The sequence below is a fragment of the Rhinatrema bivittatum genome, chromosome 2 (assembly GCF_901001135.1).
Source record: "Rhinatrema bivittatum chromosome 2, aRhiBiv1.1, whole genome shotgun sequence".
Lineage (NCBI taxonomy): Eukaryota > Metazoa > Chordata > Amphibia > Gymnophiona > Rhinatrematidae > Rhinatrema > Rhinatrema bivittatum.
Genome location: NC_042616.1, coordinates 38,761,267 through 38,788,597, shown reverse-complemented (window position 1 = coordinate 38,788,597; position 27,331 = coordinate 38,761,267). Strand labels below are relative to the sequence as shown.

The 27,331-nt window shown below is 45.9% G+C and overlaps 2 protein-coding genes across 3 annotated transcripts in view; both read left to right on the top strand.

Annotated features, from left to right (window-relative positions):
• LOC115083857 (zinc finger protein 271-like) overlaps positions 1–27,331 on the top strand; it is a 634,158-nt gene that overhangs the window by 209,939 nt on the left and 396,888 nt on the right. The gene's annotated exons all lie outside the window — the stretch shown is intronic.
• Positions 211–26,769, top strand: LOC115083885 (gastrula zinc finger protein XlCGF26.1-like). The gene is made up of 3 exons (XM_029587944.1): positions 211–272; positions 20,909–21,027; positions 24,649–26,769. The coding sequence occupies exon 3, from the start codon at positions 24,720–24,722 to the stop codon at positions 26,307–26,309; it is 1,590 nt and encodes a 529-aa protein (XP_029443804.1). The 5' UTR covers positions 211–272; positions 20,909–21,027; positions 24,649–24,719; the 3' UTR covers positions 26,310–26,769.

Below are 27,331 nucleotides of genomic sequence, written 5' to 3'. Positions count from 1 at the left end.
AGATTTTGTGTCCCTGGTTCTCAGTGTAATTGGTTTCCAGTTGTAATCCTGCTCTGGGACTGTGTTATGTGCCTGAATTATTTACACCCAGAACACTCTCTTCTGTGATGCAGAAGGTGCTGAGGGTTTCTGGTTTGTGTTTCAGGTCCCAATAACCTTTGAGGACATCGCTGTGTATTTCTCCCAGGAGGAGTGGAAGGATTTAGAAGAATGGCAGAAGGAGCTTTACAAGGATGTGATGAAGGAGAATTATGAGACCCTGATCTCACTAGGTAAGGAATAATTTTACAGTTTTATTAGCAACCCTGGGACATCATGATAAAAGACAGTTCTGAGTGTGAAGATTTCCTGCTATGATTTAGTTTAAAAAAAGTGAGAAAGTGACAGTTTGATGCAGAAAGGCGTGTCCACTTGAATGCACAGTTTTACCTAGTCTTGAAGTAGGTAAACCTACTCGTTTTTTGAGCAGAAACTTTACTGCGGTTGCAGCAAGTGGTTTCATACTCAGAAAATGAGTGTTCAAAAATATGCAGTCTGCGCACTCGCATGGAAATTCCATGCTAATGAGGGCATTAAGAATTCCCTCGCAATGCAGGGAGGTGTGCTGGCTGAACACACTTTTTTTTTAAATTGGAAACTTTAGGCATAACTAGAGGGGGGGGTAAAGTTTCCAGCATTGGAATCTGATGATAAAACTTTTTTGCCTGAGGCTGGCCAGTTAGTTGGATAAGTACAGACTTAAGGGCTATCTGGCTGTGGTTAACCAATGCCACTTACCCCGAATAAGCCAGGACTTATCTAGCTAAGAATGAACTTATCTAGCTATCTGGCTGGCCTGAGAAGAAAACTTTTTTTTTTTTTTTTTGCCTGTACCACAACATGTGTAGTGCTGGAATGTGGGGCTCCATCACCCCTCCCCTCCCAAGTTAAAATTTATTTATATATTTATATATATATATATATATATATATATATATATATATATATATATATATACACTTTAGTTAGGCATTTTAATTTATATACTGTTGGTCCAAGAGATGATCACAACAGTTTACAAAATCCTCATACATATATTTATGGTCATATACTGTATGTTCAGCATTCACCTTCTAGTTTGATTCTGCATTGTGTACATATTCTAGCTCATAATCATAAATATTCTAGGATATTGCACAAGCTACTAAATTATCTGTTACATATTCATGCGTTTTCTTGGTTGACCTAACAGAGATTAAAGGTTCTAGTCCTACTGCCAATGTACTTCACATCATTCATTACTTAATGCTCTCTTTGTTCACAGTGTTTTGTGTTTTACTTTAAATCGTATGTTTTTCTAAAGAACCATGTTTTCAGTTCACGCTTGAAGTCCTTTCTATCAGTCATCAGGCATATTGACTCTGGAAGTGAGTTCCATAACATGGGGCCCGCTATGGGAAACATTCTGTCTCTTATTTCTGTTAGCTGTGTGGACCGAGTGGAGGGTACCATAAGCAGTCCTTTGTTTTGTGGTCTTAGATCTTTCTGTGGTGTGTAGTATTAACTAATACTCCTAATGAGCATCTCTTAAGTCATTAAACACACATTTTAACCCCTCAGTGCATTAGCTTACTACATTGGGAGTTAAAAATGTTGTAATCTTTGCATTAAGAAATCATGTGCTGGATTTCAGCTCACAGTTTTTTTTTTTTTTTCAATTTATAATTTTTTATTTTCTAAGTTAACAAACAGTGCAATCAGATACATACCAGTGCTTTAGACCAATCCTGTAACTCTATATGTCCCTCCCGCCCCTGTCCGTGAGCTCGCATAATCTACTTCTAATACAGTGCTGTAAGATTACTATAAAAAAAGGAAGAAATTCAAGATATGACCCTTGATAGGTCAAAATGTCCTCTTGATCTGATATCCTCTTGATCTGATATCAAACTACTACTGGCCCACCTGTTTTTTCTCCCATTGTGTAAAAGGCGACCAAATCACTTGAAAATTTAAGGAATCATGTATTTCCGCTGTAATTGCTGCCATTTTACAATAAAGATATACTCTCTGTTGTATCATACGAAGAGAAGGTAATTCGGGTCGCTTCCAATGATTTGCTATGGCTAACCTGGTTTCAATAAATACTTGCTGACAAAACGACTCTTGTGGTTTTTTCCATGTCCGGTTGTGGATAATGAATCAACATATACACGGCCTCCAGGATGCCGGATTCATCTAAAAGGTTTTTTTGATCCAGAGAGTTACCTCTTTCCACAGTTGCACTCTATCACAGGACCACCACCTATGTAGAAAGGTGCCAATCTGTCCACATCCCCTCCAACATAGCCCACTCATATGGGAATATCTTTGATGCAATGTATGTGGAGTGATATACCAACGAGTTATCAGTTTATAACAGTTCTCCTGCTGCATTGCCAACACTGAGCATTTAGGAGCAGATGTATTAAACCTGTGTCCATTCGTCCAAGGTCAGTGCCCGCCACAAGTCTGTTTCCCATTTTGTAATGTGGATGGGGTTGAGTCTCTGTTCCAAGCAGCAGTATATATATTTTAGAAATCATTCCCCTCTTTGTATCAATATCATCACAATAATGCTCTATTCATATTTTACCCTGCCTTAAAGAAGATAAGATTAGCGGTGTGTGTAAGAAATGGATGACCTGATACCCGGCAAGGAAATCCCCTCTAGGTAACTGATACATTTGTTGAATTTCCGCCCAAGGCATTATGGACCCTCCCCGTAACAGGTGTTCTGCATTATAGATGCCTTTTCCTTGCCAAGTGCTGAAAGAGTGATTTTCTTGCCCCGCTGCAAATTGAGTATTGTAATACAGACGGGTCGAGTGGAAATAGACCTTGGTGCCCACCAGTCGCTCTTTCCACTTATTCCATAATTTCATAGTAGTTTCCAATGCCATAGATAATTTACCTCATATTATCCAAGTATCTCGGGGTTGCCACACCATTGCTGCTAGTGGCATCCCACATAAGAACATGCCTTCCCTGAACGTACCAGGATCAGTCCAGACTGCTGGGTTATGCCTCCCCTCCAGCAGATGGAGTCAGAGAGAAAACTGAAAGCACCCCCTAGATCTACTGGTGTGCCACCTGCGATCACTCAGTAGTTTCTCTGACTCCAGCAGATTGAGAGGCATTACCTGCGGTCCTGATCTTTTGTTTAAAAAAAAAAAAAAAGAAACAGATTGGTTATTCAGGTTTGATTCTATTATTCTTGTTGTACCCTGACTAGATCAATTGGTTCCTTCTTTTTTTTTTTTTTTTTTTTTTTTTTAAATTTATTTTTTATTGCATTTCTCTTGATTTTTACATACAGTAATTCTGATACTGAGATACAGCATAAAAATCATGAAGTCAACTTCAATTACAAAAGAGTCTCTCTAAATAGTATCAAATCTAGGATAATATTTAAGTAATATTAGCAAACATTGACAAGAAATAAGTATAAACTAATGGAGCATTACAAAGAAAATTTTTTTTAACATAAGATTTCTCATTGTACTCCCTCATTACATTTCTTTATTTTCCCCCAAAATACAACCTTTAGGAGTGTGTATCAAGAAATACTCGTAGTTGATCAGGGAAATTAAAGACATATGAATTTCCTTGATATTTTATATAGCACTTACATGGATAACGTAAAGAGAATGGTGCTCCTCTATCTTGTACTTCTTTTCGAAGTGCTATAAAATTTTTGCGCCTAATCTGTGTTATACGTATAATGTCTGGGAATATTCTCACTGGGGCTCCATAGAAATTTAGTTTTTGCTGTCTAAAATGAAGTTTTAACACTTCATCTCTTTCAGAGTAGGATACAAACTGTACTAGAAGAGTTGCTCTAGTCTCAATGGTTGATTCAAATGATTTTTCCAAAAATTCTGTCAGGTTAAAACTTTCTGAAGATTTTAAATCAGTTTTTCCTTTATTTTGTTGTTGTAAATAACAAGCTTTTGATAATTTAGGAAATGAATTTTCAGAATACTTTAAGATATTCTTTAAGTAACTGTAAAATATGTCCACTGGAGTTACCAAGTGAACTAAAGGAAAGTTTAGTATTCTTAAATTTAATTTCCTATTCTGATTTTCAATCATTTCTAACTTCCCTTCATGTTCTTGAATTGATTTTATTAAGTTCACCTGTGTTTCTTTTATTTCAGCCATTTTCACATCTACCCCAGTCATATTCTTCTCTAAACTTTCTATGCTTCCTTGCATACAAACATTCTTCTTCAACACTTCCTGCACATTCGATGTTAAATTATTTATAGATTTCTGCATTTTCATTATCATCAGTCCCAATTCCTCTAGAGTAAGCTTCTTAGGAATAATCTCTTTAATTTCTTGCGATTTACTTCCTGATACCATATCTCCAAGTTGTAACAGAGACTCAGTTCCTCTTCCTATATCAGGGCCTTCCCTGATCTCCCCGGACTTTTGGTTTTCACTGTCCACAGAGATTGTTGTTGCATTTTCAACATCTCTATGGGGATCAGGTAGTGCTTCTGATGTTATTGAAGCTTGCTCGAGATCTATAGATGGAGGAGCCGGTCTCTGCGGGGCACCGGGGGTTAAGGATGTTTCATTGGCCAGAGCAGAAAGCTCCTGCTCCTGAGCTATACTGCTAGCGGCCCCAACCGGTGTTCCTACTGTGGGAGTTTGAAAACAGTCAGGGATAGTAGGCTGGTATAACTTCACCGGGGTGGAGGTCATGGACGAATCTCTTAATTTTGCCTTCCTCTTGCAATGAGGCATGGCAATTAACAGGTAATAATGTCTCTAAGTCCACAAACAAGTCACCTTCACTGTTCTCAAATTAAACGATGAGAAAAATAACTTTACTTATCTTGTCGTCGTTTGCTAAGACCGCAACTTTTCTTTTACAAATCAAGTCCACTGCCGCCCGATGCGTCCGATCCGGACAAAGCCGTGCGCGCCCCTTCACCGCGCGCGGCTTCACCGTCGCGCCGGCGGCGTCGCGCCGGGGTAGAGAGGATTTTATACTCTACCCGGCTCCTCCTTCTCCGACATCACCAAACAGCTGAGTCCGGTTTAAACAAAGGAATAAAGCGGGCTTCTCGGCAGAGCAAACACCCAGGAAAAGTGCGGCAACGTCTGCCGGGGTAGAGAGGATTTTATACTCTACCCGGCTCCTCCTTCTCCGACGTCACCAAACAGCTGAGTCCGGTTTAAACAAAGGAATAAAGCGGGCTTCTCGGCAGAGCAAACACCCAGGAAAAGTGCGGCAACGTCTGCCGGGGTAGAGAGGATTTTATACTCTACCCGGCTCCTCCTTCTCCGACGTCACCAAACAGCTGAGTCCGGTTTAAACAAAGGAATAAAGCGGGCTTCTCGGCAGAGCAAACACCCAGGAAAAGTGCGGCCTGGTTCCTTCTTTTAAAAAAAAAACAAAACTAATAGTAATTTACAGTAGGAAGATTAATATTTTATAGTCATCGGGGTTGTAATTTGCTTCGGTCATCCGTGTTATAAGCGGCGAGAAAGCAGGATTGCAGGCAGGCTGGCAGGGCATAGCCCTCCGATACGTTCCCAGTGTTAATCAGTCCCTGTGGATAGGGGGGAGAGTTTACCGGTGGGCCGGTGCCCCTCCCCCGCATTTGTTGTTGTTCCAGAGGTTCTCCTCTGAAGGGGGCTTACTTTTGCACTGCTGCTAGTTTAAAAAAAAAAAAAAAATTAAGAAAGAAAGAAAGAAAGAAAGAAAGAGTTGGTAGTGAGGAGTACAGTGCAGTGCTTCAGGATAGCGTAAGGCCTGTTGGTGGCAGGCAGCGAGTCCCTGTTTCCAGCCCCGGCCTGCCTTACTGAAGTCCCGGGACTCCGGAGGGGGTGGCTGGTCCACTCAGTGCGGCGATTTCCCCAGCAGCGTTTTGGCGTGAATTTTCGCGCGGCCTGCGGCCCGATCATCATGAGGCACTCTTCGGCCTGCACGGCCTGTGGAGGGGCGGGGGCGCGACTCTCCCGAGAGGGTCTCTGCTCCCGATGTCTTCCTGGGGGCGAGGGACCCTCTCGGGGGCCGAGCGCTGCCCGCAGCTCTTCTTCTTCGTCTTCGCGGCAGAAACGGGGGTTTGCCGCGCGCTCTTCAGCCCCGCCCCCCGGAGGGAAGGAGGCGGCGGCCATTTTGAAGTCACTGCCGTCAGATGCAACTATGTCGGAGGAGGGGGGGTTCCCCTCCTCCTTCGCCTCCGAATTTGAGCCCGCAGGCGTCGTCGGTGGGGGGTGTCCCACCCCCCCCACCCGGCCCGCGGGAGCCGCGCTGCAGCGAGCGGAGCCCTTCTCCCCTCAATTTGTACTTCTTATGCACAAAGCTTACTTGGAGGCGCAGGCGAATTCGGAGGTCCCCAGCCCTCCTCCCGTGAAGGTGCCCAGGTTGGCTCTGGGCCAAGAGCTAGGGGGTAAAGAGTGTCCCCGCCCGCGAGGGGGTGCAGGGGTGCCCGCGCCCTCGGATCCGGATTTCTCCCCGGAGTTTCCTGATACCAGCGGAGGAGCTGACTTGGAAGGTCAGGGGGCCGTAGAGGTGGATGATCCTCAGGTTCTGCTTATGTTCGGTAAGGACGAGCTTTCTTATCTTATTTCCCATGTTCTGCAGGAACTGGAGTTGACAGCACCCAGTCAGGAATCTGATACTTCCCTAGGGGATGTTGCGTTGGCAGGGCTTAAGGATCCTCCGCGGATCTTTCCCTTCCATCCTAAGCTACTTCAGCTGGTCTCCAAGGAATGGGAAGTACCAGAAGCTTCGCTGCGTGTTAGTAGGGCTATGGATAAGTTATATCCCCTACCGCCGGAGTCCCTGGACCTGCTTAAAATTCCCAAGGTTGATTCTGCTCTCACGGCCGTGATAAAGCATACTACCATTCCTGTGACTGGAGGTATAGCGCTTAAAGATCCCCAGGATAGGAAGTTGGAGGTCATTTTAAAGCGCATCTTTGAGGCTGCGGCATTAGGGCTCTGTGCGGCGGTCTGTAGCAGCATGGTGCAGAGGGCCACCATCCGCTGGGTTCAACAGCTACTCACGGCCGAGGAGCTTCCGCCAGCGGAGGCAGAACAGGCTAACTGCGTGGAGGCAGCGGTGGCCTACATGGCAGTCGCCTTGTATGACCTTTTACGGACTTCCGCTCGCACTATGTTGGCTGCTGTCTCTGCCAGAAGATTGCTATGGTTGTGCCGTTGGGCAGCGGATGCTTCCTCCAAGTCCCATCTGGGTTCCTTCCCGTTCAGGGGGAAGTCGTTGTTTGGGGATGAGTTGGATCAGCTCATCAAGGACCTGGGGGAAAACAAGGTTTATAAGTTGCCGGAGGACAAGTACCGCCAGCCGCGGTCTTTCGGCGGTTCCAGGGGATGGTTTCGGGGCCAACGTAGGTACCGTATGGGACGGGGGGGGGGGTCCTTCCCCCAGAAGCAACAGGCTTCACGGTCTCAGGCCTGGACTCCTTCCTTTCGTGGCAGGTGGCCTCAGAGGTCGGGCTCCTCTCAAAGTTTTACCCCCAACAAGGTTTCCCAATGAAGGCGCGCGGGCCCATTCCTCCCTCCCGCGCATCAGGGGTCGGTTGTCCCTTTTTCGGGAGGAGTGGGTCCGGATTACTTCGGACCGGTGGGTGTTAGACGTTATAGATCATGGCTACGGCGTTGGATTTTGCTTGTCCGCTCCGAGATATGTTTCTGGTGTCTCCTTGTGGGCCTCCGGAGAAGCAGGTAGTTATCGCTCAGATGCTGGATCGGCTTCGAGCCCTGGGAGCTGTGATTCCGGTTCCACCGGCGGAACGTCGGACAGGTCGATATTCCATTTACTTTGTGGTTCCAAAGAAAGAAGGCGCCTTCAGGCCGATCTTGGATTTGAAGCAGGTCAACAAAGCATTGCACGTGCCGAAGTTTCGCATGGAAACGCTCAGGTCTGTTATTGCGGCCGTCCACAAGGGAGAATATTTGGCTTCTTTGGACCTGACAGAGGCGTATCTCCATATCGGAATACAGGCACGTCACCAGAGGTTCCTGAGGTTCTTGGTGCTGGGGGATCATTATCAGTTCTGCGCCCTCCCCTTCGGGTTGGCAACGGCCCCCAGGGTGTTCACCAAGGTTCTGGTGGTGGTCGCAGCATTCCTACACCGCCACGGGATATTGGTCCATCCCTACCTGGACGATTGGCTCATCAGAGCGAAGTCGAAGGATTCTTGCAGGCGGGTAGTGGTGGATCAACTTCAGAACCTCGGTTGGATAGTCAACTTTGCAAAGAGTCACCTGGAGCCGACTCAGCAATTGGAGTTCCTGGGAGCTCGCTTCGATACCTCGGTGGGCAAGGTGTTCCTGCCGCATCAGAGGATGCTCAACCTCATGGCTCATGTGCGCAACTTGATGGAATTGCCCCTACCCACGCCATGGGATTATTTACAAGTCAATGGACATATGGCTTCTACTATAGACATGATGCCTTGGGCCTTTGCACATATGTGACCCTTGCAGAGGGCTCTTCTGTCTCATTGGGATCCCTTGTCCGAGGACTACGGGATGTCGCTTCCATTGCTGGAGCCTGCTCGGTCAAGTCTCCATTGATGGTTGGACCAGGACCATCTTTTACAGGGAGTGGATTTGGAGCCCCCTCCGTGGATAGTCGTGACGACGGATGCCAGCCTGTCCGGTTGGGGAGCTGTATGTCAGTCCCGAGCGGTTCAGGGCCTGTGATCCTCGCATCAGGCCAGGTGGTCCATCAATCGGCTGGAGACCAGGGCCATGCGGCTGGCCTTACGTCAGCTACTCTTGTTGGTGGAGCATTGTGCGGTGCGGATTCTATCGGACAACACCACAACGGTGGCTTATATAAACAGACAAGGCGGCACCAGAAGTCGCCAGGTGGTGTCCGAAGCGGAGTTGTTGATGGCTTGGGTGGAACGCCACTTATCACGTCTCGCGGCCACCCATATAGCCGGCACGTCCAATGTGCAGGCGGATTTTCTCAGTCGACAACTTCTGGATCCAGGGGAGTGGGAGTTGTCGACGGAAGCAATGCGTCTCATCATTCGGCGATGGGGAGTACCATGCGTGGACCTGATGGCCACCCGACTCAACGCCAAGGCGGAACGTTTCTTCAGTCGTCGAAGGGAGCACGGTTCGGAAGATGTGGATGCGCTGGCTCTTCCGTGGCCTCCTCGCATTTTGCTGTATGTGTTTCCTCCTTGGCCCCTGGTCGGAAGAATGTTGAGGCGCATAGAGCATCACCACGGTCGGATGATTCTAGTGGCGCCAGAGTGGCCAAGGCGCCCGTGGTTCACGGATCTCGTCAATCTGGCAATAGACGGGCCTCTGCGTCTCGGACATCTACCGAATCTGCTTCGACAGGGACCGGTATTTTTCGAAAGGGCGGATCGATTCTGTCTGGCGGCTTGGCTTATGAGCGGAGACAGCTCCAAAAGAAGGGCTATCCAGAGGCCGTGATATCTACCCTCCTTAGGGCACGTAGGTCTTCGACTACCCGGACTTACGCTAGGGTTTGGAAGGTGTTTGACGTTTGGTGCAAGGAGCTACGGCTTTCTCCTCGCAGTGCTTCTTTAGGTCACATTCTTTCCTTTCTTCAGGAAGATCTGAGGAAAGGATTGGCTTATAACTCTCTGCGAGTTCACGTGGCGGCCCTTGGTTGTCTGCAAGGTAAGGTTGACGGTTGTTCTCTGGCGTGCCATCCGGATGTGGCTCGGTTTTTACGGGGGGTTAAGAATCTGCGTCCCCCTGTGAGGGCTCCGTGTCCATCCTGGAGTTTGAATTTGGTTCTCAAGGGTTTGGGTGCGGCCCCTTTCGAACCTATTCGGTCCGCTACTTTGAAGGATTTAACACTCAAGACGGTGTTTTTGGTAGCGATTTCGTCCGCGCGTCGTATTTCGGAACTTCAAGCTCTGTCCTGCAGGGAACCGTTTTTGCGAATAACGGAAGCTGGTATTTCCCTGCGCACTGTACCTTCCTTTTTTGCCTAAGATGGTATCGTCCTTTCATGTGAATCAGACGGTGGAGTTGCCTTCCTTTACTGAGGAGGAGTTTCGTTCGACTCGAGGTAAGGAGTTGCGGCGTCTGGATGTTCGGAAGATACTCTTGCGGTACTTGGAGGTTATTAATGATTTTCGGCGCTCGGATCACTTATTTGTCTTATGGTATGGGCCTAAGAAAGGGTTACAGGCCTCGAAAGCAACCATCGCCCGCTGGCTGAAGAACGCTATTGCGGCCACTTATATTGGCCAAGGTAAGGCTGTTCCAGAAGGGCTTAAGGCTCACTCTCTTCGTTCGCAGGTGGCGTCGTGGGCTGAGCACAAGTTGGTGTCTTGCCAGAAGATTTGTAGAGCGGCCACTTGGAAGTCCTTACACACGTTTGTTAAACATTATCGCTTGGATGTGGGTGGTCCACCAACAGAGTCCTTTGGGAGCAGTGTTATTCGAGCGGGCCTCTCGGGGTCCCACCCCATTTAGATCGGCTCGGGTACATCCCAGCAGTCTGGACTGATCCTGGTACGTACAGGGAAAGGAAAATTAGTTTCTTACCTGATAATTTTCGTTCCTGTAGTACCAAGGATCAGTCCAGACGCCCGCCCACGTCAGTTTTCAGGAGAGTCCGCTCGTGGTTCTTTCTGGTTTTCAGCAATCTGCAGAATCTACTTACAAATCTGTTACAGGTTTTACGGTAAGTTGTGTTGCGGTTTTAGTCTAGTTTTACTTTTTGTGGGACAGGGTTGGTTGTCTGTCCTTAAGCAGTTTCAGCAAGTTACCACTTGATCTGGTCAGTGGTTGGTTTATTGGCGGGAGTGTTTCTTCTGCTTTGTTATTCATATACTGAGGGATCGCAGGTGGCACACCAGTATATCTAGGGGGTGCTTTTCAGCTTTTCTCTGACTCCATCTGCTGGAGGGGAGGCATAACCCAGCAGTCTGGACTGATCCTTGGTACTACAGGAATGAAAATTATCAGGTAAGAAACTCATTTTCCTATACTGGGTCAGACCAAGGGTCCATCAAGCCCAGCATCCTGTTTCCAACAGTGGCCAATCCAGGCTACAAGTACCTGGCAAATATCCAAAAACTAAGTCTATTCCATGTTACTGTTGCTAGTAATAGCAGTGGCTATTTTCTAAGTCAACTTAATTAATAGCAGGTAATGGACTTCTCCTCCAAGAACTTATCCAATCCTTTTTTAAACCCAGCTACATTATCTGCACTAATCACATTCTCTGGTTTGTGCAGTTAGTATAGCTGTCACCCATTGCTTCACATAACCTCGTCTATGCATATCAGTAATTGCAGTCAGCTATGCTGCTGCGTAGTACCATTCCAGGGTAGGGACACAGAGACCCCCTCTGTCCCGAGGCTGCTAAAGCAATCGCCTAGAAACCCGGGGGAGTCTCCTGCGCCATATAAAATCAAGCAAAATCTTTTTTGCCACAAGCATAGTATGGCGGGACTGATATATATTGGTAGAGTATTAAAGCGATATAAGAATCTTGGCAGCACATTCATTTTTACTATAGCAACCCGGCCTGACCAAGAATAATATTCCCTCTCCCAGATTTGGAAATCGAGTTCTATGTTGCGCAGTAGCGCAATGTGTACCCCCAAATATTTAAGTGAATTGGTGGCAGTTTTAAAAGGATAGCGACTCTTCAGCTCCTGAATGGTAGGCTGAGCCGCTGAAATGTTCATTTAGCTCAGTTTTATCCATATTAATTTTAAACCCAGATACAGCATTCTTCTAAACAAGGTCAGTAAGGGGGGGTCGTCAGAATATCATCTACAAAAAGTGAGAGTTTGAGATGCAGGCTCCCCATTTTGATTTCCTCAATCTGGTCTGACTCCCGAACTCTAGTAGTAAAGGGTTCTAAAAAGAGGGTGAACAAAAGTGGGGACAGTGGGCAATCCTGTCTAGTGCCCCGTTGTACAAGAAATAGGTCTCTATACTCACCATTAACGTGATCCGTGCCACGGGCTCATGGTATAAACTCTTTACCCAGCCTAAAAATTGAGGCCCAAAGTGCATTTTTGCCAGTGTTGCAAATAAAAAAAAAAATCCCAGTGCGCTAAATCAAAAGCTTTCTCAGCGTCAGCAGCTCGAAGGACCGGTGGGACTCGTTCGGACTTAGCCCACCACAAAATATCTGCAACTTTGCGCACGTCGTCCGCCGCCATTCTTTGTGGGATAAAACCAACTTGGTCTCTGTGGATCAACTGGGGCAGGATTGTATTCAGGCGAGCTGCCAGCATTTTTGCTAAGGTCTTCAAGTCTATATTAAGCAGTGATATCGGACGATAGGACCCACGCTGGGTGGGATCACGCCCCGGTTTCGCTAAGATGGTGATGCCTGCTACATTGGAGTAACTAGGTCATGGGTCACCATTCCTGAGGCTATTAAAGAATTCAGTAAGCGGACCTACTAGTTGCGCACTGCACTTCTTATAATAACCACCCGTGACTCCATCGAGTCCTGGGGACTTCCCAGTCTTAAGGTCGTGTATGGCTGCTTGCACTTCCACCATGTTAATGGGGCTATCTAAAAATTGTTGTTGGGCCATGGTAAGATCAGGTAGCGTTACCGATCGCAAGTATTGGTCTATAGCTTCCGATGTAATTGTCTGGTCCTTACTATATAAAGTTGAATAAAAATGCGTGAAGCAATCTCTTATATCCCGGGTAGTGGTTAATATCTTTCCCTTGCTATCCTTGGTCTTGGCTAAATTGTTCTGGGCAAGGCATTGCTTCAGCTGCCTAGCTAGGATCCGACCTGCTTCATTATGTCCCTCAAAATATTTCTGTTGAGTGCGATCTAAAGTGTAGGCTATTTGAGCTGAGTCCAGCAAATTTAATTCAGTGCGTGCCGCCCTCGGTGTTTTCAGTGTGGCATCGCTAAGAGTATGGAAACGTTGTTGGGTGAGTGAGCTAATGGTACGTGTCAATTCATTGTGCCTTTTTTCCCTCTTTTTCCGGAGGGCTGAAGACATTGCTATAATGTGCCCTCGAATCACTAGTTTTGAGCATTCCCATAATGAACCTGCTGCTTTCACCAATCCCATATTAAGCTTAAAATAATCCTGCAGGGAGTCAAGTATCACTTTACTGTTAGCAGCATCCCTCAATAGATCATCCCTTAACTGCCAGAATTTTAAGCCAGAATCCGGGGTAGCCACTATAACTTCTGCCCAGACCGGGGCGTGATCAGACCATGTGATGTCACCGACGCCCACCTCAGTAACCTGATTTTGTATTCCCTTATCTATAAATAGGAAGTCTATCCTCGAATAAGTATTGTGTGGGTTTGAGAAAAACGTATAGGATCTAGAGGTCGGGTATCGTTGCCTCCATATATCTACAATACCCCACTTACGCATAATGGTAGATAGTTCTACCGTCGCCTATCAACCCCCTGTGCTTCTATAATTAGACGTATGTACCCTAGGGTTGCGTATCAGATTGTGATCTCCACCCCCCCCCCCCCCATATAAGTTGACCTTCTGCAAAATTAGTGAGTATGTCCACCATAGAGTGCAAGAATGGACCCTGGTCTGTATTGGGAGCGTATAAGTTGACAATAGTGAGAACCTGCTTGTCAATTTGTATTTTCAATAATATATAACGACCTAGCGGGTCCGCAAGGTATGACTTATACTCGAAAGTCACCTGTTGGGCAATAAAAATGCCTACTCCAGCATACTGTGAATTTTTTGTACTAGTGGCTAGATAATAGTGTGGATACTCTTTGAATTGTAACAACTTTTCATGGCGCTTGCGAACGTGGGTTTCCTGTATCAGAGCGATATCCACATGCTGACGCTGAAGGTCGCGTAGCAAAAATTGCCTCTTAGTATGCGAGTTCAGACCCTTTATGTTAAGGGACCACACTTTCAAAGCCATCCCTTACTCCAAATAGTCCACGAATGGTCCCCATCCCTCCTCTCTGCTTGCGTACTCCCCCCACACAGCATCAGATGCCATATCATAAAACCGTACCCTTGAGCTCATGAACGTGATCCCCCTCCCTCTTAAACCAACTGTATCTAGTCCTGGGATAGCTCCTAACGTGGGGGTCTGGATCTCCAACAAGTTAGCCGCATCCCCTGCCATCCATAAAACTTTCAAACATGTTGCGTTCCTCGGTCCAAGTTCAGCTTGTATTCCTGTTATATTTATGCCCTATGTCCAATAATGTTAGATTCGCATAGTGTCACACTGTAGTAGCATTACAGTAATCATCCATCGTGCATAGCAGTCACATAGTGCCTGAAAATTGTTTCGTTCAGCGGACCACCGCGCTGCCATCCTTCTGCTGGTGTTTTTGAGAAGTCCCCCCTTCTGCTGCTCCAGTCTCCTGGTATTACCCACCCTCTGCCATCAAGGGGTATTTGTCATTTTGTAAGACGCCGTCTCTGAGCGTGGCACAGACTCTGGTAATGGTAGGTTCGCTTTTTGAAATGCCTCCTGTGCTTCTCCCATATTCTTTACGCGGTGCGATACTCCTTCCACAGTGAACAGAAGGCTAAATGGAAATGACGGATATTACGCTCCTGTAATATTGTTGTAGCCGCCCTCAGATCATATCGCTTACGGAGTGTTGTCGCGGCCAGGTCATTTTATATGCAGATTTTATGGCCTTCCCGTAGCTATTCCCGGTGCTTATGTGACGCATTATATAATATATATTTTTCTTAGTAAGACTGCAAGCATATCAGCATGTCTCTGGGTTTCTCTGCGGCTCTGGGACCTTGGGTCCTATGCGCTCTTTCAATGTGGAATACTGGCGGATACGCCACACCCTCCTTGTCGGCTTCAGCCCCGTCTGCTATTACGAGTCGGAATATATTCAAGGCCATCTCCCTACAGTCAGCGTATGCCTGCATCTCGGGTACACCTCGCATGCGAATATTATTGCGGCGCGACCTGTTTTCCAGGTCTTCTACCTTTTCTGCGATCGAAAGTTGTTCCACACGTTGTTGTTGATGGTCCTCTGCCATTTTATGCATCAGCTCGTCCTGACGTTCTACCCTGATATCTAAATCATCCACTCGGTGGCCTAAGGCCCCCAGATCCTCGTGAACTTCGGATAAAGATTGAAGCAAATCTTGTTTGTGCTGCTTTAGGTCTTTCCGCAGATCAACCAATCATTCCCTCAATTCGGAACGGGTAGTTAGCTCTGATAGTGACGCTGGCGCTGCGTGATCAGGCTCTGTCTGGGAGGCCTCACTCTCGGCCTGTTCCGGATTGGAAGCGCCTCATTTTCTTCGCTCGCTTTAAGGTAAGAGAATTGGGTGAGGTCTGGATTTTTCCTCTTGGATGCCATCATATACCCTAAATAGCGCTATATATGACGATTGCGCTATTTATAAAGGATGGATGCAGCTGATTCGAGCCGATTTTACACAGCTTCGCCGGGAGCTCTCATTCTATGCGACCATTCCTGTTGGTGATGTCAGCGCCCCCCCCAAGCTCACAGTTTTAATGCACAGGTTATTGCATCAGCTTGTCAGTGGTAGCTTTGGTGGTCTGTAGTGGCATTTCCTTTCTGCCTCTTTCCCCCAACCAGGCTGGAACATGAATATTCAGTAGCCAGAGCCCCTGCCGTGAGCCCTGCCCTGGCTATTTTCTCCACTCGCTGGCTTCCCAATCTTTTCCAATTACTGCATTCCCCATCACTCACCATCTCCCTCTCCCAGTTTATCAGCCTGCATATTGATACGAGGTGATAATGCACTGCACTATTCATAGTGGGAGCCTGACTAAAAAGATGAGAAAAGAAGGTTTCTTAGCGTTCATACAGTTTAATCCATGACTAGTGGGTTATGCACCTCTACCAGCAGATGGAGACGGAGCAAAGCTGACATCATGGTGTGTATATATATATATATACCCCTGCACTGACATCAGCCCGCCAGTTTTCTCCGTCTCCAGCAGATGGTGGAAGTGCATCTCCCTACTGGGAATTGCTCTAAAAAATAAATAAAATGAGAAAAGAAGAAGAAATTAATTTGGCCTGCTCTCCTGTAGTGATACCTTATGGTCCTTCCCTCAGTCGAGTTTCCTGAGATGATATCTGAGGATCCCTCCCGCAGTAGTGTGCCTTGTTCTGGTAGCTGGTTTTCTGGTGTGGACTTAGCTGTAGAGAGAGAAACAGCTGAGAGGCTTAGCAGGTGCAGGAAGCTGAGCACAGCGGCGAAGGCCTTTGCCCTCTCTCGCCACAGCCAGAGACCAATTCTATACTCGGTCGGGATGGGCTGAGCTCAGGTAAAGAGTTTAAAAAAAAAAAAAAAAGAAAATGAATGAGGGTTTCCATTCCCATTCTGGTCTCCGAGCCTCTGCACGCTGATCCGACGTTCATTCCCATCTCCGAGGGAGCTTGGGGAGTTGTGGCAGCTTGGCGAGTTGAGCAGCCTTTTGGCTAGGCTCCACTCTCAGGCTTTGCTCAGATGCCGCGTTGTAGGCCTAAGAGTTCAGGATCTCAAACTGTGGATCCCGGCACGCCTGGTGCCGTGGGTAAGTGTCAGAGTACATCTATATCTTTGGCGGGTCACTCTGATAGGGATCCAGATAGCACAGATGATGAAGGCGATCCTTCCTCCCTAGAGGATGGGCAATTCCTCTGGGGTTGGAGCTGTATAGCACAATGTTGCATTCTTTCATAGAGATGAGTTGCTGGCTCGGATTCCCAGACACTGAAGATGCTGAGGGTGCCGGCTGCCGATTCCATGGCTGAGCCAAAGAAGAATCCCATTTTAGATTCCTTGCGTAAAGCATTATGGATGTTATTCAAGAACTGATTGATCTTGAATGGGGCGCCCTGGAAGCAATTTTAAAAGGAGACGAATCTCGGGAGCACTGTACCCCCTGGATCCGGTGGAGAGAGAGAAGTTGTGCTTTTTGAAAGTGGATGCACTGGGATCGGCCGTCACCAAGTGGATGACTATCCCTGTGGAAGGGGAGCGGCTTGAAGGAGGTGCAGGACAGGAGAATTAAGCAGGCCTTTGAGGCGGTGGCAATGAATTGCAGATGTCCTCTTGCTGTTCCCTGGTGGCTCGCTTTTGCTTGCTTTTCTCTCAGGAAGTCGATTGAATCTGGTTTGAATTTCAGGGCAGTGGCCTACCCTCAATGAGCCAGATTTCCCCTGATCTCGGAAGCTAAGCAGGGTTGCCCATCAGCTATGGCCGATGAATTGGTTGGCCGATACAATTTCAAAGCTTACTCTTATGAAATTGCCTTTTAAAAGATAACTCTATTTTGGGAGTGAGTTGAAAAATAAAAAGGCCAGTAAGTGGGATGAATTACAGGTTCCTCGGGTACCAGAGGATTAAAAGCAGGTGCCGCACTCCTTTGGCACAAAACTCAGTTTTAGACTCTACAGAGGAGCGGCTTCTCAGAGGGCTTGACCTTTGGGTAGGTCTCAGTCCTTCATCCCAGGTAGCCTAGACGAGGCGCAGGTTCAAGTGGCAGTGCCCCCTGACACCCTCAATGAGGGTGTGCCGACCTACCCCCAGAAGCAGGAGATAGGGAGGTCACCTCTCTTTTTTTTTTTTTTTTTTATCTGAGGTGGGTCGAGATCATGTCAGACCACTGGATTCTGGAGGTGATAAGAGATGGCTATGCACTGGAGTTTGACAGTGTTCCTTGAGATGTTTTCATGGTGTCTCCCTACAGCTCTCCGCAGAAGAGACAGGCATGGGAATGTATGTTGTCAAGACTCCTCAGCCTGCGGGCTGTGATGCCAGTGCCCATGTCACAAGAAAATATGGGTCGATTATTCTATTTATTTCATTGTACCCGAGAAGGAGAGTTCCTTTCACCCCATCCTGGATCTCATGGAAGTCCGACTGGCTTTTGAAAGTGACTCGTTCCCTCATGGAAACTTTATGCTCGCTGATAATGACAATACAGTCGGGGGAGTTTGTCTCTGGATTTGTCAGAGGTGTATCTGCATATTCCCATCCACCTGGAGCATCAATGTTTTTCTGCATGTCGCTGTTTTGGGGCAATAGTTTTTGAGTGCTGTCCTTTGGTTTGGCCACCGTGCTAAACCAAAGGAAGAGGTCATGGTGATGGTGGTGGCAGGTTTGAGAGAGGATGGCATTCTGGTCCACCCGTACTTATACTATTGGCTAATTTGGGACAAGAGCCATGAAAGAGAGGCTTCAGGCTGCATGCAAGGTGATCTCCTTGCTATAGGTACTAAGTTGGGTGGTGAACTTGGCCAAGAGCAATCTGCAGCCATCCCAGACACTGGAGTATCTCAGTGTTCATTTTCTACATGAAGCAAGTCAGGGTGTTCTTGCCGAAGATTGCATTCAGAAACTGATGGCGCAGGTACGACTATTGATAGTAACAATACATTTGACGATGTGAGATGACAGCCAACCTAGAGGTGGTTCCATGGGCAAGGGTGCATATATGTCCTCTTCAACACACACATTGGAATCCACAGTCTCAGGACTACTCGATAAGACTTTAGTTACCAGTGAAGATCAGCATCCAACTGCAGTGGTTGCAAGCGGATCATCTAACGCAGGGCGGTCGCCTATGAACACCTGACTGGCTAGTACTCATGACGGATGCGAGCCTCCAGGGTTGGAGGACTCACCATCAGGAATTGACAGCATAGGGGGGCTGGAGTACAGAGGAGTCTCTCTGGAGCATCAATTGGCTGGAAGCCTGTGCTGTTCAGTTGGCATGCTTACAATTCGTCAACCACTTGCAGGGTTGAACAGTCCGAATGATATTGGACAGTGCGACAACAGTGGCTTTCATCAGTCACCAGGGAGGAACCAAGAGAAAGCAAGTGTCACAGGAAATAGTGCAACTCATGGAATGGGTGGAGGTACATCTTCAGGAGATCACAGCCTCACATATTGCAGGAAAAGACAATGTAAGAGCTGACTTTCTCAGCAGACAGAGCTCATAATGGGCCGCTGAGGTATCCCGTTTCTAGATTTGCTGGTGACATCACATAATGTGAGGGTTCTTTGTTTCTTCAGTTGCAGGAGAGAGATGAAGATTTTGGGCATCGATGTCCTCATGTATGCTTTTATATACTTTTTCCCCATGGCCATTGTTGAGCAGAATGATTCGGAGGACTGAGAGACACACAGCATTGGAGCTTCTGGTGGCACCAGATTGGCCCAGGAGGCCATAGTATGCAGATCTGCAGAGGCTTCTGGGGAACTCTTCTCTCCGATTTCCGGTCCAGGGTTCACAAGAATCCGCCTCAGCAGGGGCCTATTCTTCTTGAAGATCTGACATGATTTTGTCTTGTGGTATGGCCTTAGAGAGGGCTCAGTTGCTGAAGCGTGGATATTCCACTACTCCAATTTCCACTTTACTTCGAGTGCAAACGTTCTCCTCATCCTTAGCCTATATTCGGGTTTGGCAAGTGTGAGGCTTGGTGTGAGGAACGAGGGGGTTCATCCTCATTCTGTTAAGATCCTGCTCAGTTTGGATTTTTTTGTAGGATGGGTTGATTAAGGGCTTGGTGGTGGCTCTTGCCTGTTTCCAAGGTCACATGAATGGTGACCCCTTGTCGGCCCATCCAGTTGTAGCCAGATTTTTGAAAGGGGTGTAGTGTCTTCATTCTCCCTTGCTGGTTCTCCTGTGAAGTCTTAATCTCGTTCTGGATTTTCTGGCGAGTCCCAGCTTTTGGCCACTGCGTAGCCTCTCCTTGAGTTTACTTACTTGAGGACGGTATTCTGTGCGTAGACCTCTGAACTGCGGGCTCTGTCTTGCCAGGAACCATTCCTGCGAGTGATTCCAGGGGTGGTCCAGCTGCATACTGTTCTCTTTTTCTTGCCAATGGTGGTCTCAGATTTTCTCTTGAATCAATCAATTTCCCTGCCAGCACTAGACAGGGAGAGAGATGTGGATGAATATAGTCTCTTTCAGACCTTGGATGTCAAACCTCTCAAAAAGACAGACTGGTTGTTCTCCACGGTGGGGGTAAACAGGGTGAGTCGACATCACAGGCTACGATAGCTGCTGGTTTAGGAAGGTTATCACAGCCCCATATGTGGATGCTGAGTAGCTGTTTCCTAGTCAAGTTAGGGCTTTTTCCACTAGGGCTCAGGCAGTGTCATGGGTGGAGATTAGATGGTTGTCTCCCATCGAGGTTTGCCGAGCTGCAACGTGGTCTGTCTTATGCAAACTTTTCCAGACATTATCGTCTGGATATGCAAGCCCGGGAGGATGCAGCCTTCGCATGTGCTTTGTTCGTCAGACCGTGGGCAGCCTCCCACCTGCTCGGGAGTAGCTTTGGTTCATCCCACTGGTGTGAATTAAGCTGTTTGAATGCTAAGAAAGGAGAAATTTGCTACTTACCTGATAATTTCCTTTTCTTTAATGAAGACAGGTTAATCCACCTTCCCACCCTTGCCCTTGGCTGCTGGATGGTGGTGCTATTGTCCTCCTGAGTGGCTGCATTCTGGGGATTACGAGTAAGTGTCAAATCCAGTCCCTTGACTAGTAATATTACACTCCTTGTCGGACCTCAATGTTTTCCTATTAACTGTGTGTTTGGATGGTTGGCTTTTGCAGAGAATACAGGCGGGCTGATGTCAGTGATGTCAGGCTGATGTCAGTGCAGGGGTTTATATACCGTGATGTCAGCTTTGCTCTGTCTCCATCTGCTGGTAGAGGTACAAAACCCACTGGTGTGGCTTAACCTGTCTTCTTTAAAGAAAAGGAAATAATCACACAAGTAATAATTTCTCCTTTTTAAGACTTTTCTGAGACATGCAGGGCCTGGATACTGTTCCTCTTAAACATGATTTGAATATTTTTAAGTGAAGTTGGTGAAATTCTTTATGTTGGAAATGTTTTTATGTCTTAAATAAGAGGAAATCACACCTTGTATGATTATGGTAGACCTAATGCAGTGTTCTTACCCCAGGAACAGGCTCTCTGACCATCATCCCTAATATTATATCCCACATTGAACAAGGGGATGAGCCGTACATCAGAGACGTGTTAGGATCACAGCAAAGGATACTGGGAAAAGCAGCTGCTCAGGTGAGTGGGGTCAAACTGCTGAGCTGAAGAGTGGAAGGAGCAGCTGGGGAACTGCAGGGACCCCATCACAAGCTCCTCTGGAGATCTCTTTAATCACTCACAGGGTTTCTGTTACAGGCAGCAGTCACATGGGACAGAGCCTCTCATCCAGTGGACCACAGGAAAGTCCTCTGTGCCACAGTAGTGGCAGCCCTTGCTCAATGCTCTTCCCTCTCTCCCTCCCACTGGAAGGAGAAGAGCAGCAGTTCCTGCTGTGTCTGATTCCTCCTCCTGCAGCTTCATTCTGAAGTTTAAATTTGCGGGGTCCTGTAGTCGTGTGGAACCTGCCAGCACCGCACATTCAAACACCAGAGTGAAGCCAACTGAGGAGGAGGCAGACACAGCATGAAGTGCTGCTCTCCTTCTCCTGGCCAGGGGTGAAGGGGTCATGAGAAGATCACTTAGAGGGTGGAAGAAGAGAGGATAAATACCCCCTAAAGCATTGCCACTACTCACATCAGCACCTCTAATGCTTCCCCTTTTCAGAAACCTACAACCCACTATTTTGCTTCGTATTGATATCATTCTAACTGCAGCCAGTGCCAATTAGCAAGCTGATATCGCTCATCTTCACCCTGTCAGCTCTTAAAAGGTCAGAAACACTATCAAAAGTATGTAAAATGATCTGATTACAGTATGTTTGGAGGCCTGGCTTACAAGAGGATCACCTGGGGGTGAAGGATGAGAGAGAATCACAAGGGAAGGGGTGAGTGAGAGAGAATCATGGGGTGGGGGGAGAGGGAGTGAGAGGATTGCAGGAAGAGAAAAGGAGTGAGAGAATCACAGGGGAGGGAGGAGGATGTGAAAGTGACCTTGAGCAAGTCACTTCATCCCCCATTGCTTCAGGTACAAACTTAGGGGCTCGTTTACTAAGTCACAGGATTTCCCCCCCCCAGGGAATATCCCGCGGGAGTCGCAAACACACGGTAATTGACCTGGCTGCTTTGCGATTCCTGGAAATGTTTCCTTGTGGTTAAATACCATGGGGAATAATATTGCAGGCATAAATGCCCTCCATATAACGTGCTGGGACTTTGGGCCACCCTAGCTTAAAGGGGCCGACTGCCCCAAGTAAGCCCCCTGGGCCCTACATAGAACCCCTGTCCCACCGCTGCCCCTGGAGGCTGTGGGCATCTCTGCATCCTGGGCTGGGTGAGCGCTCTGTCATGTGGTCCCACCTGTGTCCCGTGAAAGGCAGAGCTCTTTCTCCTTAAGAGAGAGAGACTGATTCCGTGCAGTAGCTCTGAAATTAGCCTCGGCTGTGACTCCAAATTATTACCAAATCCTTCTGTGGCTACTACCTTCATCTCAATCGGTTCTCTGCCAAAAGTTCTCCAAACTACATTTCCCAGCAGATCTGTGCTTTCTGTTCCTTCTGGATTTGCAATCCCCCTAGACAACTCTCTCTTTCACTTTTTCTTCCCGCCTTAAGGCAGTGCTCCCCTTGGGACCTCCCTTTAGAGCTCTCTCTGGCTGTCTCTTCAGGCTGCATCTGCATGCGTGAATCACCTGTTTCATCACAGCAACCTGCATGCAGCAGCAGTTACGACCCTAACCACTTTATTGGTCAGACTGGTTGGGCCATTTTGTTCTTTATCTGAGGCCATTTACTGTCTTGTACTGGTGTGCTCACTAAACATCTTTTGATTGATATTTTAAGTGGCAAATAATACAAAATGGAGAATTAGCTAATGCTCAGGCAGAGGGCTTCAGTTGGTTTAAAAGAGTAATGAGACATAGAATGATTTATCTACTATCGGAAAGGTGATCTGAAAAAAATCAGTCTTGCTAGTGGAAGACTGTGTACTGGGATATAGACATGGGGCCTTCTCAATTAAAAAAAAAACAAAAAACTGAGCTAAAACTTCTGGGTCAAATGCTGATGCAGAATCAACTGAGCTAAATTTTCAGTTAAGTGTTTTAAGATTCTAAAACGTTCCTGAGGCCTGTTTAATGATCCCTGAAGACATCTAGAAAAGGGCAGAGGCCCACATTCAGTAGGCCGGTTAGTGGACAAGTTAGCTAGATAACTTGGAACCATATATCCCACTGAATCTGCCAACCTAAAGATATCCTCCTACATACATAACTTAAAAATCCTTAGCGGATATGTTTCAATCTAGCCGGATATGTTGTTTTTTTTAAGTTATCCAGCCTTGTGTGGACTGATAAGGTGACACCCGGTTATGTTCAAAAGATATCTGGGTAAGTGGCAATCCTGTGTTAAAAAAAAAAAAAAAAAAAAAAGTGCACTGTGGTTTTGGCATAGCTGTTCATCTTCTAAAATCTAGCCGCATAAGGGGTTGAATATCCAAAGTTTTCCCATTTAGTCCACCAAAGAATTCACACGGGTGTGAAACATTTACATGTACTGAGAGTGGTAAAAGCTTAAATATCCATGTAGACGGGTAACTTTGTTACCTGACTAAATGCTTTTGAATACTGACCTCACGGTTTATTTCCCTGTCAAAAGTTGCATGATAAGCACGTATTGTTGTTTTAAATAGATCTTTTATAATCAGATCCTTATTCTTTTGCCATACTCATGATGGCTACATTGTGGTCTTCCTGGGAATCAACTTCTCTCCATGCAGCATTTATTTAATGCTCAAGGAAATTCTGACTTTGCTTAGCATTTTGGATAAACGAACATTTGCCGCTGAAATGCTCAGCAGAGTAAGAATTTCCTTGAGCTCTAAATAAAGGCTGAATGGAGAGAACCTGACTCCCAAGTTTTCTCTATTGATCGTTGGCGAGAACCGAACTTCCCCCAGTGGAGAATCTTTATATTTGAAACAACATGGACACGTGTCGGGATATCAGAAGATGGGATGTTAGAAAATCAAGATTTCAAACAAGATAAAATTATCTTAATCAAAATTCTTATTTGCAAAACAAAAAGAAAAATTAAAAAGTATTTCTTGCCCTATGATTGAATGTTAGGCTTACTAACGCCCATTCTGAGCACATTTTACACACTGTATATTGTTTCTGGTTCTTGAAAATTGTCCCCCATGGTCATCTGAGCATAGCTATGAGGGGAGGGACCTTGGATGCCTGTGTTGCCACATATTGGGCTCAAATCCCTTCCCTCCCCCCCCCCCCCCCCCCCCCCCCGCCCGCAGCAGCGAGATCCTGTCCCATCTGCGTCAGCCCTAACAGATGCAGCAGTAAGAGGGTGTCAGGGCACTGGAATCCCTCCCAGCACATAGTGTGCTGCCAAAAATGAAAGGACTTTATAGCCTCTGCCATGAAGACACACAGAGGATGGGAATGAGATGGGGGTCTAGCACAGTACCCCTATGTTAACCTTGGATACCTCCAAAAATTTCACTTCTAGCTGTACCCTTGCTAGAGACAGAAAATATTTCTGCATCCTGTCCCTTTCTTTTACATGCAAGAGGACAGGACACAAAATTACAGGCCAATGTTAGGACACAAAGCTTGTAAAACGTTCACACTCTATTCTCTTTTGGAGAATAGCACTAACACAACCAGAAAAAAAAATGATACTCTATAACTGAACTAGTTAAACTGTCTTTCTCCTATAGTAATGGCCAATGTTTACTTTTCTTAATCTAGAAAATGATGAACTAAGAAATAAGACAGAGACATGTCACTGGGAGATCAGTGAGAATCCAGAAGGGAACAAGATGTTATCAGAAAGAGATGAAGAGGAGTTTTTCTTTTCTTCTTCTGACTGGGTGAAAAAGTGCAGAACTCAATCTGTCTCAAAAAAGAAGCAAATAAATTCAACAGGAGACTCGGCTCTGTGTGAGCAAAGTGCCAGAGATATCTCACATACAGACGAAGAACAGAGAAACCAGACAACTGTACAAAGGTGTGTATGTGATGTATGTGGAATACTCCTTAGAGATTCCGCTACTTTGAAATCACAGCAGAGATCTTGTCCTAAAGAGAGACTGTCTGCAAACTGCGGAAAAAACTTTACTCAAAACCAAGAGCTACAGCCACAACAGAAAATAAGCATAGGACAGCTTAATTATGTGGAATATCATAAAAGTCTCTGTCAGAAGGCAAAACTCACAAACTACCAGGGAATCTACAATAGAGTGAAACGTTTTACGTGTACTGAGTATGGTAAAACATTTAGTGGGAAGGCATATCTGAAACTTCACAAGAATAGCTACACTGGAGTGAAACCATTTATATGTACTGAATGTGATAAAAGCTTTAGTCGAATGGCATATCTCAAACTCCACCAGAGAATCCACACTGGAGTGAAACCATGTACATGCACTGAGTGTGGTAAGAGCTTTAGTCAGAGGGCATACCTCAAAATCCACCAGAGAATCCACACTGGAGTGAAACCATGTACATGTACTGAGTGTGGTAAAAGCTTCAGTCGAATGTCAACTCTCATAGTCCACCAGAGAATTCACACTGGCGTCAAACCATTCACATGCACTGAGTGTGGTAAATGTTTTAATCGAAATGCACAGCTTAAAATACACCTAAGCATGCACACGGGACTGAAATCATTTACATGTACTGATTGTGGTGAAATCTTTAGTCACATAAAATTTCTCAAAATGCACCAGAAAATACACATTGGAATGAAACCATATATATGTGCAGAGTGTGATCAAAGTTTTAGTCGGAAGACATACCTCACAACTCACCAGAGAATCCACACTGGAGTAAAACCATTTACATGTAGTGAGTGTGGTAAAAACTTCAGTCAAATGACATCTCTCACAGTCCACCAAAGAATTCACACAGGTGTGAAACCATTTACATGTACTGAATGCGGTAAAAGCTTCAATACCACAGGCTCTCTCAGAATGCACCAGATAACTCACACTGGAGTAAAACCATTTACATGTACTGAGTGCAGTCAAAGTTTTAGTCGGAAGGCAACCCTGATAAACCACCAAAGAATCCACACTGGAATAAAACCATTTCCATGTACAGAGTGTGGTAAAAGCTACAGTTACTTAGGCACACTCAAAATGCACCAGCTCATCCACACTGGAGTAAAACCCTTTACATGTACGGAGTGCGGTCAAAGCTTTAATCAAAAAGCACACCTCACAACCCATCAGAGAATCCACACTGGAGTGAAACCATTCATATGTACTGAGTGTAATCAAAGTTTTAGTCGGAAGAATATCCTCACAAACCACCAGAGAATCCACTCTGGAGTGAAACCATTTCCTTGTATGGAGTGTGGTAAAAGCTTCAGTCAAATGTCAAGTCTCACAATCCACCCAGAAACATAAGATCATAAGAAGTTGTCATACTGGCTCAAACTGAGTATCCATCAAACCCAGCATCCCGTTTCCAATAGTGGCCAATCCAGGATGCAAGTACCTGGCAAATCCCCAAACTAAATAAATCCATGCTAACCAAATGTCAGTAATAAGCAGTGGCTATTCTCTAATTCAATGAAACCTTCCTTTGGTGACCTGATTGTATAAGATCTGAACAAAATCTCAGCAAGGTGAATACTACTATTAAAATGTGACAGGAAAGAAAAAATGAAAAATTCATGCTGGCCTTATGATGCCCACCCTTAGTTTCAACTCCAGGACTAATGATGGCTCTAGTGATAGTGCAGATTTTTCAGATGAAGATAACAATCCTGGTACAGTTACAGGCCAGGGTGAATTTATTCAGGGCCTCACTAACACACGGTAAATAGTCTCAGTACAAAGCACTCACAAAATAAATTAAATAAAACAAAATGTAACCAAAAGATAAAAAGTGTGATGATGCTTCACAACGGATTATAAGAGAAGTTATAGTATTGTGGACTGTTTCTCAGATAAGTGCATTTGGATAGCTTTGACACAAAGAATCCGTGAATCCTATATATAGAGTGACCGATGATTGATTATAAAGCCCTAGCGCTATTCAGGGCTTATTTTGCAAGAAGCAGAAAAAGCCATAAGCATTCTACGGCGCTATATGATGGTCACTTTATAAGAAGAAAAATCCCTTTTGATAGCAAGATTTTTAAATTTTAGTGATTCAGAACTTGTTTCATGCTATTTATGGATATCATTTAATAGGTATTTCACAAAAAAATCTAACATCTAGGAATATAATAGGAATCCTAGTAGTCACACAAGCAGTGACTCCTATATCACCAATGTAGAGAGCTTTTGCACAGACCACTTGAGCACTCATTGTAATCATATACCATAACAGGTGTGCTGTACATATATCAGTTTGCTATTGTCATTCATTTCTTAGCTTAAGAACATAAGAAAATGCCATACTGGGTCAGACCAAGGGTCCA